Here is a 16,696-nt window from a genome sequence, read left to right as displayed (position 1 = left end):
ATAATAAAGATAAAAGGGAAGGATAAGAGAGTGAAAAATCGATTTCAGATAATAGTTTTTACCATTCATTTTTATTAACTTGCAAAATTACCTTAATTGTCTACTCATGCACAGATAAAATATATAAATAAAAATGTAGGTAAATAGTGAACGTGAGTCTATTTATCGAGACGGCCTAAGCACGCGTGTGCAAAATTAAACCACAAATTCGAATTTCACATCGAAAAAAAAGAAGAAAATAATAATAATAATAATAATCGTCTTCCTTCCTTTCTTCGAAAAAGACACGAAATCGTGGCATGACGACGCTCGATTTAAGAAATCACGTAACAGATCTATAGAACAGTGATAAACCTATCATAGAATAATGAATAAATATAACAATCGAAAACATGGCCAAATGCAATGACGAATAATATAACCGGACGTTCTCGCCCATCTTCCACGTGTCTTAACTTTCGTTTAATGAAAACTCGATGCGCACTACATTGTCACAACGAAATTTTTACCAAGAGATATGCACATATATATACATATACATACATATATATATATATATATATTGTAAAAAAAAAATCATAACGAGCTATATAAAAGATACAACTGTAAGTGTTAATAGTTACATCTTTGGACAGTCAACAAAAGCGATCACTCGCGGTGAAAACGGTTCTCTGAATGCGGAAACGCAATAAAGAAATTAAATAACTTCCGTGATAAACGTCAACCTCTTATTTGGGGAGACCTATTTGGATGATCGTTTCCTCATCTTTTTCATTTCTTCAAATGGTCAATAGGAAGCGCTAAATATCCTCCTCTTCTTATCGGAGAGATTCTTTCCTTTTTCTTTTCTCATTTTTTTAATGATAGAATATCTAACAATATTTTAAGTTAATAGATAACTCGCCAAATAAAAGATTAGCTATCCTTAAAAAATATTACGTCGATATTTAAGAATTCGATTCTGTAAGAGGTCTTTCTATTGAACACCTACATCACTTTATTTCTCTTTTACTGTTAATCGTGAAAATTCAACGACGTAAAGGAACGTGTGATTCCATCGTGTGATATCGGAAGCTGGTAAACACGAAATCTGAATGAACGATTTTAAAGAATGGTTCTTAAAAGAACCGATTTACGTAATCAAGCGAACACAGGTACGTAACAGTAACAAGAACAATAACCGTGTTTCAGGAGTATCGATAGGATCACAATTCTTTCTAATATAAATATTTCATTTTAAAACGTCTGATCGTTCAAAGATTTTCGATATGTCTTTATTACCATTGCGAATTACTTATGATATATTTTGGTAAATTCTTTGGAAGTATTTCCAAGATGTATTATCGAAAGTGATTATCTGTAATATGGTCCAGTACTCGAGCATCCTTTACGACAAAGAATTTTCCATCAACGCTCGTTCACGTTGCTTGCAATTCAACTCTGTTAATTAACAAATAACACGAAACAGATTTAAAATTAACGCGCCATCTCACGTGGTCTTCGTTATGTGAATTATAGCACACATTTCGACTAGAGTAATATTATATATGTATACGCAGTTAAAATTAAATTTCGGAAACGAAATTAATATATACATTCCAGCAGTCTTGGCGGCTCAAGCGGATCTCGTAAATCAATTGTACCCTGAACATACGAGTACTCTTCGAGTACTTTCACAATCAAACGTAACGATATATCGCTCGTACAATTATCATTTAATGGAACAACAAGTCGTAGAATTCACGCAGAAATAAAATCTCTAATGAGCAATTAATTTAACAGTAACAATTAAAACGTATTTAAGAGATGTTTAAAAAACAAGAGGGTACAACTTCCGTTCTCCAGTGTCGTAAATTAGATTAAGTCGAGCCGCGTTTAAGAATCCATTGCTGTGGCAGTAGACACTTTCAACAAAATTTCACTACACGCTCTTCAATGATCGTCATATATACGTTCTTCATGGTGTTTTCCTAACGAAAAGGAATCTAAAAATAGAATCTCCTTGCATCTGTCAGCGGAGATTTGCATACTTTAAACCACAATAATTCCTTAACAATCATTTAAAAAGTATCTAAACTCTCGGGGCCACTTTATTAACGTAATTAAAAAAAAAAAAAAAAAAAAGTATGGAAAGAAGATAAACAATCGATATTCAGAATGCATCGTTTCGAGGAGAACACTATAAAGCAACTTTAACTTTGTTTATAAAAAAAGCTACGTCCACTCAACGTCCAACTGGTAAAGGGAGATCCCAATAAATCCCTTTGAACCTCGAAACAAATGTCACTTATAGGTTGAAGGGGACGATGTTCCTATCATTTAGAGCAGCATCTGCGTTTACACAATTTCTCTGTCTCTTCGTTTTCCTTTCTACCTTCATGCTGAAGATAACAGAACACGTCTCATCTTTGGCTTGTATTCATCATTTTGCAAGAAATGCCTGCAAACACGTGGAAAAGAAACAACAATCGTAGATCGTAGTCTGAGATTTCCAGAAAAAGAATAGGACACACCCACATTACGAATATTATACCGGATCGAATTAGAGGAATATCTTACTGTTACGATCTCGCTCGATCCTTTGAACGTTCTCGTGCGTGCAATACTTTGCGTACAGTGTAACACTATGGCTTACAAGACGATTATATAGGGTAACAGCACCTCTTACTCGCAAATCCAACGACGTCGAATCTTCTAACGTGCAATTTCCAGTTGTTGCAGCCTCGGGCTGAAACTAGGGTGTGTGTTTTTTCGCGGAATTTCATCCCGTTCTCGTCTAAAAAATAATATCCTTCGAACTAGAAAAATTGTAGTCCATCGGGATGAATTTGCTCGAGAACCGACTGATTAAATTGTTTTATATTTCTACAGCTACTGTCAGTTGACTTTCTTATAAATGGCTGCAGCAATTGAAAGACCTGCATTTTTTTCAAGTGACTTTCTCGCGTTAAGTAAAAATAAGGGTCCGTGATTTGCTGTCTATTTACAACGTGAAGTACACAATATGTATATCGTAGAGAGATTGAACAATGACGCTTGCTTATCACACATCGTCGTGCCGTTGCCTGAATCTTCCTCTCGACTACTATTCATAGTTACGGATCGATTCGGTGATATCGAAGCTTCTCCGTTTCAAAGAGGATCGCTCGATACTTCCCTCTTCTTATTTTCTTATCTCAAACGATTAAATATGTCTAGCTTCTAAAAAAGCTTCCTGTTCTGTTTCATTGATACGTTTTAACATTGTTCGATTATACTATCCAGGTAGAAGGTTAAAATCAATCGTTCTCAGATCTTTGTACTTGAATGATCTTTGTCTTTGTACTTGAAAGAAACGATTCTTGCCAGATCACCGAATGGATTCGTATACACAGTTTCGTCGAGAATCGTTTCACCATAATATACGGCTGTTCACAAAAAGATTACACGACACTCCTACTATATGGAAAACAACTACGCGTTTAGACTACTGAATTGCTTCGAGGAAAAAGTCAATTTCCCCCTTCCTTTGCTTTCTCTTCCCGAGGTTGACGTTCGGCTTTCCCATTCCCGTTCAATTATCGCTCTCAGCGTAATCGTCGCTGTCACCACTGTCGTAATATTGGTACCTCGACTGTTGACAGTTGAAATCCAATGGACTGTTCGTAGATAACTCGGGGTATCCTTGGTATTCGGTATCTATTCCCTGAAGTACATCCACGGATTCACCGTCCAGAACCTCCAGGTGTTGGGAAAACACGTCTTCCGACATGGAATCGTTTGACCTAGGAAAAATAAACGCCTTTTTTCTTTTTTGCTTTAAATAAATCTTCGATTCTGTCATAGGGCAAAATAATAGGTGAACTATCAGTGATTCAACTACAGCACTTAGTCGATTAAAAAACGATGCAACACAGGTTCATATTTTAGTAGAAGCAAAAATGGCGTCTAAAAAGCATTTGAAATTCAATCCTCGAAATTCACTCTTGGCTTACGAGCATGTAAAGAGTTTCCTTCATTCAGCGATTATAGGAATAAAAATATACAGCTTTTAATAGCGTTAATCGTAGTTTCGAAATATCTCGACCATCTTGCATGAATTAAAATTAATGATATACCGTATGTTCAACCGAGAGCCAGTTAGTATTCGAATAATACGGTACGGATAAAACGGTACGGAGAATAAAAAAAAAAAAAAAAAAAAATAAGAAAGAAATGAAATAAGCGGTTAGCCGACTCTCTAATTAATACATTATGCATACACGAAGGTCGTGCATCACTAGATCATGCAGTTTTTGTTTTGTTTACTTACTGAGCTGCAGATGATGGTTACATTTCATCATCACACAGCCTGCAACAAACGCATAGAGCGCACTATGGTCATTACGGTCACAGTACAAAATGAAATTGTTAGATCCCGCAGCAGGGCATACTGTTTATCTAACGACAACGCATGCCACAATTCGAAAGCTATGACTTTCGTTTCATAGCTTGATATGATAAGCAAGAACTTTCTATGAAACGTCTATTGTACTGCACGCTAGTGTTCGATATTTCTTAATGTTTTAAACGATTCTTTACACGAATCCCTGACTGATTTCATTTTAATGAATACTAATCGCTATTAATAATATCGATGAGTTATATGCTTGATGACGTTAATAGATGATAGTAAAAATATTCACGTATCGATTATATGACATAGACGAACCGTGTGTGTAATGTAAGTCGCGCGAAATCAATACTTACATTTGCTCATTCTGTTCGTTACCGCTCTCTTCGGTGACCAACAGTTCATACTCCTCTGCCGCGAATCGGTCCCAATCCGACAGCTGTTGCGAATGAAACAAAAGAAAACATAACGATAACAGATATCAGCGAGGTACTCATAACAACGAGTGTTTCCTGGTAAATTTCATTTTATTTGCATTTGATAATTTCAAGAGCTTTTTACCTCGTGACCATCGGGGTCATGCTCCCTAGCAGATGCAAAGGGATCTCTCTGCTCGTGATCCAGGTACTTCTCGAGGTTGAAGAACGTGTCGAAGAAGATTGAGGTCATCTTGCACTTCTTCAAGTCGCTTAGAGATATCTTTCCCGGCGTCGCTGGTTTGATCATGTCCAACATCTACCAACCAAAAAATTATTAACTTAAAATTATAAACAAAACTACATAATGACGTAATTTTCACTTACTAACCTGACAAAGGCAATCCTCAAAGGGTAACGTTTCCAGTCCAATCGCTTCCATACGATGCAATTGTTCTTCATAAAAATATTCCAGCTCGTACATTGACAAATATCCATCGCCATCGAGATCCATGCATCTATCGATCATCCGAAATGAAATATCTATTGTTCGTACAACGCATCTAGCTTAAACATTACACGTTATACCTGAACCAATATTCAATAGCAGTCGGATGGTTTTTGTCCTCCTCGCTTAACAAGAACCACACGAATTCCGTGTAACTCATTTTATCCTGGGGTTGTTGAACGCCGTTTCCGCTTTTCACGCCACCCCTGGTCACTGCACCGCTGAATATTCTCGCGATCATACGCTTGGAAAGAGCTGTAATACGATCCAACCAAAAATAAGAGAATTCCCTAGCAACGAAACTTACAAAGGATGTTTTTTCTGGAAGAAATTTTCCTCACCGTGATCATTATGCTTTGTGAGATCCGTTTTGTCGATGAAGAGATCGTGATCTCGGTCAAGCTCCCAGAATTTGCAGTAGATCACATAGAAATGCTCATAGCTGAAGTAGGCAGTCACTTGATTGATATCCTCCTCGTGTTCGAGGATCGCTATCACCGACAAAAGGTTGCTTCTTCGCAGTTCGGCGACGGAAATTCTTCCGCTCCAGCTTCGATTCACACAATAGAATATCCTGGCGATCACCTGACGTCAAGAATCGTGAAAATCATCAAACAAGATATAAATATAAATTTGTCGCCTTAACTACATCCTCGGTATTGAACGTACAAATACGACGTGCAAATACAGAAGCCGGTTAAATAGAAAAAAAATCTGAAAGATTCCATTTAAGTGGCTGATGTGAAATCGAGTAAAAAAACAGCGCAACGTTCGCTCGTTAAAATGATTTTCCAATGACCAGAAGCGCGCGTGATAATTGCTCGAGGCGAGCACGATCATCTTGAATAATTCAAGACGATCCACGTTGCGTAAACTACGGTCCATCTTCCGTGGAATCTTTTTTTTTCTTCTCCCTCTATCTTTGCCTGCATTGAGAGAAATATCCAGCAAATATTTATCGCGCGAATACGAACCGTGTGTACGTAGCGTGAATGGAACTCAGTAGCTTCTTTGAGGAAAGTTAAACCGGGATGAGTCTCGACTACGTCTTGTACCAATGGGATCAAATCCTCTGGTAGTATATTGTTCCTCTGGCCCCGGGTTGTGATTCGGATAAACTTGCTTGCCGCGTCATGGTAGGTGTTCGACAGTCTATAAATAATCAATCCCACGACATTCATTAAACTTACCGAATTAGAGAACAATTCTTTCGAATTAAAGCGCTCGAATATCTCGATTCATTTTTCAGATGTGTTTATTGACTTTTATAAGGTGTATGTTATAGCATACTCTTTCCAAAACTCGAGGAACGCGTTCATCTCAACGTAGCCGGTCTGATCTCCTCCGGCGGCAAGGAAAAGCGGCACCTTCCAATAGAGCGGCAAGTCGCATGCCTGCAAGACAAATCATAGCCTTTGTATGCAGCTGTTCTAACCACGGAACGTTAGAGTTACGGCTTTCCCACGTGAAATCGCTGCCCACGTGAGAGAATACGCGAATGGTCAAGATCAAATCTCGGCTCGAATCTCTGTATTAAACCGAAGAACGAGTAAACGAGGAAGAACGTTATCCTTGCGACTTTTAACAAGTTTCAACGGTCGTTTTACCTTGGTGATAGCGTGAAATTGGGCTCGAGATGCACGATGACCAGGAAGAGTTTGGAAAGCAGCGGTGATCCTCGCGATAGTTGCCTCTACTTGCGACAACGGCAGAGGTTTCCCTCCGGGAAAGTAAAATCTGCAATAGAAATTTCGTTTTCGTTATCCTTAATCGAATAGTTCAACGGTTATTGTATCGCATACGGTTTGGATCAACGTTTACCGTGGTATGTGAACGTTTCTGTTCGCTTTCACGTGCCTCTGGAGTGTCGTGTGCGGTGGCAAGCTCTTTTGCTGTGTCTTGTCTTTCGCGTACGTCTAGAACCAACAAGCATCGTTCCGACCAGACTGATTGGGACCGTGAAAAGTAGCAAAATCGCAGCCTACGTTCGTCTATATATATTCGCTTAGTATACGATCGATCGTTATTTGAACATGGTTACGATTTTGCACCGTGTATTTAGTGATATTATTCGCAACGAACCCGTAATTAGAATTACTCAACTCTGCTGCGTTCTTCGAATTACATTTTCCACGGTTAGAAAATTTCTTAAGTCGGAGCCGAATAATTTTGCATCGTGTGCTGAAGTTTCTTTCGTTCCATAAAACATGAAAATTCAAGAATCGCAGCAGGGTTAATCTCGTAATGCAGCATAAAGTTCTCGAAACATGTTGGAGAAGCTAAATTGGCTTTATTTCCTCCAGTTAATTTCCTTCGTTACATAACTTGGTTTATGTCGCGTGTTACAAACAAAGGACACGGCAAGCCACGATCCTGATCTCATTATATTGTTCGAGCTTCCGGTTACGTTGGATCGATGCGGTTCTCCAAGGTGTCTAATCGATCGTCGTCGACGAGTCGGAATAATTCTATGCTTCTTCGAAAGCGCCGTTCCGAGGCGAAGGTATCGGCGTACCAAGGACACGACATCCTGTTACGCGACGCCAAGGATCCGAAGAATGCAAAGAGGCCGGCCAACGCGGCTAATGCATCGCCTCGCCCATGTGACTATGGTTACATCACGAGTCTCCTCCTATATACGCTGTTGTTTCCAACATCACGGTCAAGAGACGACAGGATCTTTCGGTTCATCGCATGTTAGGTGTCGATCGTTAAACACTGTACATCCTTTCCTTTGCTTCATTTCAAATATTTGCTTTTTTTCCAAGAAAGAACGGGAAGAATGGAGATTTTACAAAGTTTGCTCAACGAAGGTATCGAAGATAAGAGATGTCAATGATCGCCAGAAATAGTGGCAAGGCTAACGACAGCAGCGGTAATAATAGACGCGAGAAAAAAATACTGCGAGTAATAAAAATAGCGGTAGAGCTTCTTCGATGGAATCCGTTTAAGGAAGATCAATAATGCACGCCCGTTCCACCAGGCGAATATAAGGCAACGTCCGCTCGAGTGACCGAACGATAATCAACGATAGTCCCAGATCGAACGTATCGAGGGGATAAGACTCGGGGGAACCTAACTTGGAATGAAAATAGACCTAACGTAAGAGTTGCTATTCACGAGCGAAAGTTAACAAGTGGGAAAGCAACGAAATTGGAATATAAAGCAGATATAGTATAGATAGTTATAGTATAAACAACGAATCGATAGTTATCGATAACCGAAGACGCGAATCGTTGTGAAATCCTGGAACAGACCGGGTCCACGTCCCATGACATTGGGGCAGATTAGGCAAAACGACTGGTACAATTATCGCAGTCTCATGTTTGGCACGGTTCGCTGTCTGACACACGGGATACCGTCAATCAGCGTTCCAATTGACATAGCGAATTCGGCTACGCCTCCCGATCGAATCCTCGCTCTGCCAACCGGCCAAGGACCACTCGTTTCGATACCGAATACTTGACCTTCACCGTTCGACCGATGCTGCGGTATTTACATTCGATTTTGTTGCCCATCGATGCTTTAATTCATGGAAGAGGAGGATGCCGAGTTCGTAAACATATTTTAAATTAATTGGACCGCGGCTCTGACGATGAAAGAGAGTGGCAGTTTCATCGAGGTCCTGATTCAATCAGATATTCTTGCGAGGATCGTACAGAAAGTTGAAGAGAACTGTGCAGAGAAATGCGCCAGCCAGGGAACCTAATTCGTTGATTGGATTCATCGAGAGCTCTATCCTTAAGAGGGGAATAGTTTGTTCTACCATTTTAACCTTCTAAATGTGCGAATTTGAATACCTAAAGTTCGATATTAAACTTAAGTATTCGAATCTGCATGGTTGCAATTATATGTTCGAGTTTAAACGTAAAACCTGTACGTCGTTAAAGATATTTCATATCGAAACGTTTCCTTCCTGGTTCCCATTATCCTAACGAGTGTCGCTTGTAGTTGGTCACAGTGAACTTTCCTGGCTTGAGAGTCCGCTTTTCAGCCATAAGCGGTGATAGAGTCAGCCACGCTCGATTCCAAGGCGACAGACGACGGCCTTTTAAAATCTAGCACGGTATCCAATATGGAGCGGCTACAATGAGTCAGTCAGTCGTCGCAGATATTCGCCGGCGAGAACGATTTCTCGCCGTTAACCCCAAGGGCGCTCGAAACTTTTTCCTATTTTCCTTTGACCGTCGTGCCACCGATCTCACGTCGCCGCTACCCGAGTCTTCACGTTTTTCCATATCGGGCTATATACACACCGGTGATACAACGCGGCGTCACCGATCGCACGTCCTTTCCAATGGGAATTTTAATTACCCGATACCTGGAACCTTACCTAGCCGCGTGATCGCCTTAAGCCGTTCTTCTATCGTTAAATTAATTCCAGCTGGCAATTTCAGCGAAATTACCAATTCCAGTAATCCTATCGTGCGTCGTGACCAACTATATTCTATCGAGTTGTCATTCGTTTCTATATAATAGCCTTGCGAATCATGGACCACCCTGCACGATAAATAACACCAACGTAACGTCATGGGTATTATTTAGCCAAGAGTACAAGACGATAAGCGGTCGAGAGCTGTCCGTTTCCACTTATGGCCATGGTGGTCCGCTTTATTCCTCTTCTCGAGGTCGAATAACATTAATCGTAACGAAAACCGAGCAGTGACTCAGCGGCTCGGCGATCAAACAAACGAGAGACACGCGTCGATTAAATTAATCGAGCCCTCTTCTCTGATATCACGATGAACTGCGTCTTTTAAACTCCATCGACGTATCTTTCTTTTTATTCTTCGTCCTGTTTATGAGTCGTCTTAAACGGTTAATAGCCACGAAAACTGGCGACGAAAACATCGGCTACCACATGGAAAGAGAGACTTCGTTCAAGCATAAGAAAATACATCTGGCATTGAGCAGAGGCAACAAACACCATTGACTTCTGGATACATCCACCAACTTCCATGTTACTTTTTTTTAAACACAACAAATTTTCTTCGAGTCTCCTTTATATCCATCGACGGTGCAACGCGAGGCAATTGCTGCGGCCTCTCTGATACACATTGCATCCATAAATATCCACGTGTTTCTCGTTTACTTCACACGCACGCTGGAATCCGTGGAATCTTGTTGTTCCCATTGTTACTTTGTGCTGTTTATTACAACGATATCGAGAATTTGCTATCAATTTTCTTGAATCAGTTCGATAATGATCTCGAATTAATTGTAAAAGTCGTAGGCGGAATTGGCAGGAATTTCTCTGACCAAAATCTAGTTTGATCTCAAAGCACATTGAAAAGGTAATAACCGTCTAATAACCTCGTGCCACGTGCCACGTGCATTGTCTGATCATTCAGCAACGCCATATTGGAGAACCGTGGTTTGTCACATGGTGGGTAACTCACGATTAACTCGCTCCTTGACTACCCGAAGAAGATTCGCTGATCAAGCTTAATAGCCTCCGTGATTCTCGATAGATCGTACCAAATAAAGGAAAAAAATTTGGAAAGAGGCGCGTGGTTGGAGTTTGTTTGAAGTGATTATAAGGTTACGGAGATCGGTGGATGCACTCGAAACAAGTATACCCATGTTCGACTAGGAAAAGCCAGGGCAATAACGGTTTTTGGCAGGCGAATCGTGCCAGGTATATTTCTCCTCCTCCTGGCTATGATCCAGAGCCACTTTGAAACTCGCGAGAATGTTTCTTTCTTAATCGTTCGATCGATTTAAACTTGTGTTTCTTATTATCGTTCGATAGTATATCTTCTAAGAACAACATTGAAATATTCATAGATTCACGTAAAGATTAATTTTAGAAGAATCAGCTAGGTAACCAAATTTTTCGAGAAAACAGGTATTTTAACATAGTTCAAAGACGATGACAAATGGTCTTCGACATTCCAATACTCTTCGTAGCCTCGATACATAATTTTGAAGGTGCTCCAATTTAATAACATCGTTCATATCGTTTCAAAAAGGAGAGATCAAAGGCAGCTAGGCGAGTTCGATAACAAAGATGAGAAGTAGCATCGGGCGATGTTCGAGAAGAAAGACTCGAGGCATGCAGAAACGACCTCTACGCGAAGAGATCTTGAACTCGTTTCGAGACAAAAGTGCAGGAGTCGACCGGTCGAACATCCTCCCAGAGAAGGAGGAATTTGGACGGCGACCAAAACGCCCGATATAAGCCACCCAGAGCGGCGAGAACGCGCGAGGGAAGACACGTCTTTCCGATCGGCATGGACTCGAGGTTTTCGAGGCACAGACTCATCCCGTCGAATTAGACGCTGCTTCCAGGAAAACGTGGCTTGTCTTGCACGATTTTCTTTATGCATCCACGTTCGTTGCACAACCTACTGAAATTTTCGACCGGCTGAAATCTTCGCTCGACTCGATAAACCTCTTCGAAATTTTCCGCCTCTACACCGTATCCCTGGCACGAAATTCAATCCTCTCGATAGTTTCCCAACTTCGTCAATTTATTTTTCCAATTATCGTCGCGTTAATGAATCTTCGATAAACAAACTAAAAAGTAAAAGAGAAAGGATAATCATGGATCGATGAACGTCGACTTACCTGAGCCTTGTTTTGAACATCGTGCCCAGTTCTCCAAGTGTTGATAGCCGGTTGCCGTGGCCCCCGTTTGTCAAGCAACAGCTCGCTCGGACACTTCTCGAAGATCAAAACGCGTTCCGCGACGGATCCTCTGGTCAAAAACGGTCTAATAGGATTGTTTCCGGTGCCAGTCGCGGCAGCAGCTCTTATATGCTGCTTCTGTTGCGTGGTCAATTCCGGATGGGGCACTTGTTCGATTCTCGGCCTAGGAGAATTGATTCTAGGACCCCATCTAGACGTAACAGGATCCTTCTCGTCTTTGTTAGTTTCCTTGTCCTTTTGTATCTCCGTTTCGAACTTGGACCTCGTGGTCGACACCAGCTGCTCCGTAGAATTAAAGTTGTTGTTTGTTTTCTGCTCCTCCAGCCTCTGTTGAGTCGGAGGATTTTGCTGAGCCGCTCTGTATCTGACTTTTGCGTAATCCACCATTGACATGTTTGACAAATCATCCTTGCTTAGAGATTTCGTATCCGATGTGGCACTGGCGTTGCTACCAGGCGTCGGAGATGCGGCACTGTTCACTACTGCGCCAGAAGTGGTCACCAGACCGCTTGCGTGATGATTGTGACCGATAATTATCGGTTTAACAGGCTCCACCTTCGGCTTCTCCCTCTTTATCGCCGGTTTCTGGCGAGTCAGAGGTACCGTTCGTTCTACGGGCTCCTCCGTGATCACCGAGCCCGTTTTCAGGGCATTTATCAGTCTTTCCTCCTCACGAGCGACCTCGTCGAGGTAAACGCTCGAATTAGAACCACTATTTCTTTTCTCCTCCTTACTTGTCAACGATTTAACTTCCTGCTGAGGCGATCTGGAAGGATCTGTCACTCTTTTACTTTCGTTTAATTTGTTCTTTAAGGGCCACGTAGTCAGTCCTGAATTCGTCGAAGGATCATCTAGATTAGAGGCGGTGGGAGAGGTGATTACCGTACTCGTCGGCCTCTTCTGCTGGACGATCTTCGACGGCGTTATGTCCGCCGGAAAAGTGGTCTCTATGGTTTCTAGAAACACTTCCCGGTGGTGAGCACCGGGAATCTTTGTGGATACCTGAGGCTTCACTATCTGCGACGGTTTGTTCGCGAAAGGGGACGTCGGAGACAACAAAACAGTTCCCTGTTTCGGTTTCACTTGACTACCAACGTTGCTGTTCTTCAAAGGAGAAGTCTGCGGTTGTTGTTGCTGCTGCATCGAGTTCTTCTCGAACTTCTCCAACGCGAATTGTATCGACGAGGGCAGAGTCTTCGACGGCGATCTCTGCCTCGACGCAGCTAACCTAGCCTTGTCCTCCACTACGAAATTGTTCACCAGCTTCTCCAAGTTCCCGTTATCGAGATTCGGCGTTTGACTCAATATATCCACCGCGGTGGCAGGGCTAGAGCTCGTAGGAGTAACTTTCCCCGTACTACTTGGGCTATTGGACGCGGAAGTCGGCGTAAGTGCAGTTCCAAATTTGTCCGCGGCCGTAGCATTACTGTGGCAATTCAGTATCTCTGTAGGAGCTAGTCCTCGACTCTTCCATGTCTGATAGATCGCCTCCGCGTGATCGCTGATCTGCTTGGCGATCGCCGCAATGTCCTCGTCACCGGACGTCGACGTTTCTGTCGGAAACTTCTGACGCAGATCGTGCTTCGCGGTGGCTGCCATGCTTGAACAGCGTTCGTGCTGTGTCTGTCGCTGCTGACGCAGCTGGGGATGGTGCTCGAGCAAGAAGCTCGCGGCGCGTCTGCTTAACTCGGTCGAGTGGTCCAAGACGAGCTCGGCGAGTCGTGGATCGGTCTCGAGGGGGACTACGTTCACTGGGATCGCGTAGCCAAAGTGAATCGCCTGACAGTCTACCTGTTCGTGGCCGGTTCGAGACTCGTTCACCAAACAGGCGTTTAGATCGGGACAGTGGACGGCCCGACTGGGCCGCGGATCGATGGTCACGGGGACGAAGAGGTCGCGACGGGTGGCGCAGACCCGGCGCTCGATCGTCTCGATTTCTATCGCCAGCTGTCGGCCAGCGATACCGCCAGACCTCGACGTCGCCGTCTCCGCTTTGAGCCTCGATGACGATGTCGATGATACCGTTGACGATGCCACTTCTGGCATATCTCAGGCCAACTGGCCCAAGATTCTCGTTCTCCACGGCCACGACGGAAGTCGAGCCACTGTCCACGCGATCCTCGCTCCCTCTGCCTGTCCCCCCATCGTTCGATTCGTTTTCTTTCCTTCTGTCTTTTTGCCTGATCTCTCGTTCTCGACGGTTTAGACGTTAAGTAGTTCTTTTAGCGAGCATTGAACAACGGAGGAGGAAGGTTCTTGTTTGTCGTAGAGCTCAACTGGTACGCGAGCGCGAGTTCACGTTAGGGTACACCGTCAGCACATTATATAGTTTAATTATAGACCAAGTATGTCCACTGTTACTGCGGCGGAATTCGATTCTTGATGATCACGCGGCTGGTGGCGGCTGATCAAGCTACATCTTCGCGTTCTTCGATGTATTGCGGGCATCGGACGTGATCTGAAAGAAGATAAATATAAATTAGTATTTATCCCGGCTGGTCCGAGGTGGATGTATTTTCGGATATGATACCCACGGTACGCGGTGTGAAACCGTGGAGATAGCGTCCTATAAATCTCGCCCTTTGTCTTGGACACGGTGTACGTAATTAGAAATGATTTACTGTGGCATCTACTACATTTGCGCCGAGTAACCGCTTCGTACACGGCTTGATAAGAATGATAATTACAGCTGATATGGAAAACGTAGCGAGATAGTAAGATCAAAGTAAGTTTTAACGTAAGAAAGTAAGAAATCAAAATCTCGATCAAAGTTGTATAAACTATTGTAATTATAAATTCTTACGCAATTAATCCATACGTTCTCGTTAAAACTGACCTTAAATTTGAACGCAGAATGTATTCTTTACAAGGTGAAACGAACACACATTTTTTCTCGCTGCTCGAAAAATATTCGTTCGTGAAAAGATTATCTTTATTACAATCCTCATGGAGACTCGTAAAGTGCCTCGAATGATCTTGGAAATTACCATAGTAGTCAATGCAAGTCGATTTACGATCTTGCTACGTTTCTTACTTGACCATGAATTTATATTCCAGCTAGTTCTTCTGAAATTTCGCATTTCAGTCTAGGCTTCCTAAAGCGCGAAGAAGTATACGAAACGTGCGACAGGCTTTGTCCAAGCTAGATCGCAACGTCGTATCGGTACTTTCACCCTGCATTGCTACGCGTATGCAAATGCGTGCGTACGGGCCGTGACCAGGCGTGCGTGCACGGCTTCGATCGTGCTCGAATGGCTGGGACTCGTGCACGTTACGCGTTCCTCACGTTTTTCCTCTCCTCTCTACCCTTTTCCCCGGCCCATTAACCCAAGCAAGGGGAAATTTGTATTCCCGAAGCGAAGCTTTCTTTGTCTCCGACTGGCCGACGTGCGTTTGGCAACTTACTGGCGATGATTTTTAACGTTATCCCGCATTCTACTCGCGCCACGATGTCAAAGACTTCGCGGGAACTACGAAGAAACGCTGGCGAGTTATTCTAATTTCTATGCTTTTAAAGTAAATCGTCGCGCCGACAATTCGTGCTTTCTATTTCCGTTGATAGAGACTTCTCTTTTTTCGCGTTTGTCTTTTGCTTCGAACCAAGCGCGTTCCTTCGACTTTCAATAGTCTTCCACTTATCACATTTGTCGAGTTCTCTATCTTCACCTCGTTCGTAGATTACAATGATAGATTGCATTCGTTGTTTCGATAAGAATAAAAGATAAGCGTTTTTAATGTTTCTCTGATATCAGTGACAATGTAAGTCAGTTAATCTCTACATCGTTATGTAAATCATCGTCGTATGTAATAATCGGTCGTTTCTTATTTTAGTTGAGGAATCTAGCAATGGAACCTGGCGTCCTCGCTTTTCGCACGTCGTCCCTGCAGTATATGCCAAACGAATTTATGGACGTACCGTTTCTGTCGAAGCTATTTCTCCGATCTACGACAACCTGTCTTCGTACATACAGATTTTCTACCTTCGTTTTTACCCAAAGATTACATTTACTATGAAAGTTTGGCAATACAGATTCGAGAGACACTCGAGACCCGTCGACGTCCTTAATGTCAACGATCGTTCGAACACTCGCTACTTTCGCGCGGAACATGCTCGAATAAGTTCCTTCTTTTAAAGTTGTTTCGCGATGGAACTCAACTCGATGAACGTCTCGTAACTACCGTCGTATAGTTTTTAACTTTCGGCTAGGTAAATCTTAAGCTTGTAGTAAACGATTCATGGTGTACTCTAAATATATCGTTCGCTAGGGATAAGAGGTGACGTAACAACGAAAACTATAAATTCTATACAGGAATATGATGTAACCTTCAAAACCGAATAGGTATTCTGATCGACGGATTGTCTAACGTTTCGAAACGCATAGCGTACAGGTTCTAACAGCGCAATTCCGCTGGCTCAATAAAAATAAAGTATATCTCCCTCGACCTGGTTTCCGAGTTGCTGCCCACCGCACCGTTTCACGAATCAACAACCTCTGCACAACCTTGCTATTTTCTACCAATCTATGAATCACTTTGGCCTGTGATAACGGCACCACCTACCTTTTCCAGCCCTCTCTCTTTCTCTCTCTTCCTCTCTCTCTCTCTCTATCTGAAATAACCAACGATGAAACAAACGAAATGCTGAAACAAGGTCGCAAACGGACCACACTTCCAGATTTTCCACCTCTAAATTGGGGTAAACGCGTCACACCTCGTCCTTTCCACAATTTGCTCGATCAGTTCGAATAA

At 42.5% G+C, this 16,696-nt stretch overlaps 1 protein-coding gene across 3 annotated transcripts in view; it reads right to left on the bottom strand.

The window, feature by feature from the left end:
• Positions 1–49: 49 nt before the first annotated feature.
• LOC117214301 overlaps positions 50–16,696 on the bottom strand; it is a 38,509-nt gene continuing 21,862 nt past the window's right edge. For 2 of the 3 annotated variants that reach the window (XM_033460292.1, XM_033460294.1), the window contains exons 2-12: positions 11,867–14,405; positions 7,118–7,212; positions 6,904–7,033; positions 6,587–6,690; positions 6,271–6,448; positions 5,638–5,881; positions 5,377–5,551; positions 5,180–5,306; positions 4,934–5,107; positions 4,729–4,811; positions 50–3,764 (exon numbers count right to left, since the gene is read on the bottom strand). In XM_033460292.1, the coding sequence (XP_033316183.1) occupies positions 3,554–3,764; positions 4,729–4,811; positions 4,934–5,107; positions 5,180–5,306; positions 5,377–5,551; positions 5,638–5,881; positions 6,271–6,448; positions 6,587–6,690; positions 6,904–7,033; positions 7,118–7,212; positions 11,867–13,993 (3,648 nt within the window). In that variant the 5' untranslated portion in view covers positions 13,994–14,405 and the 3' untranslated portion in view covers positions 50–3,553. Of the gene's footprint in view, positions 3,765–4,291; positions 4,331–4,728; positions 4,812–4,933; positions 5,108–5,179; positions 5,307–5,376; positions 5,552–5,637; positions 5,882–6,270; positions 6,449–6,586; positions 6,691–6,903; positions 7,034–7,117; positions 7,213–11,866; positions 14,406–16,696 lie in introns of all 3 variants that reach the window. The other variant, XM_033460295.1, reaches the window with a different exon arrangement.

The sequence above is a fragment of the Bombus bifarius genome, unplaced genomic scaffold, assembly GCF_011952205.1.
Source record: "Bombus bifarius isolate JDL3187 unplaced genomic scaffold, Bbif_JDL3187 scf7180000009200, whole genome shotgun sequence".
NCBI lineage: Eukaryota > Metazoa > Arthropoda > Insecta > Hymenoptera > Apidae > Bombus > Bombus bifarius.
This window is presented reverse-complemented; position numbering and strand designations above follow the sequence as displayed.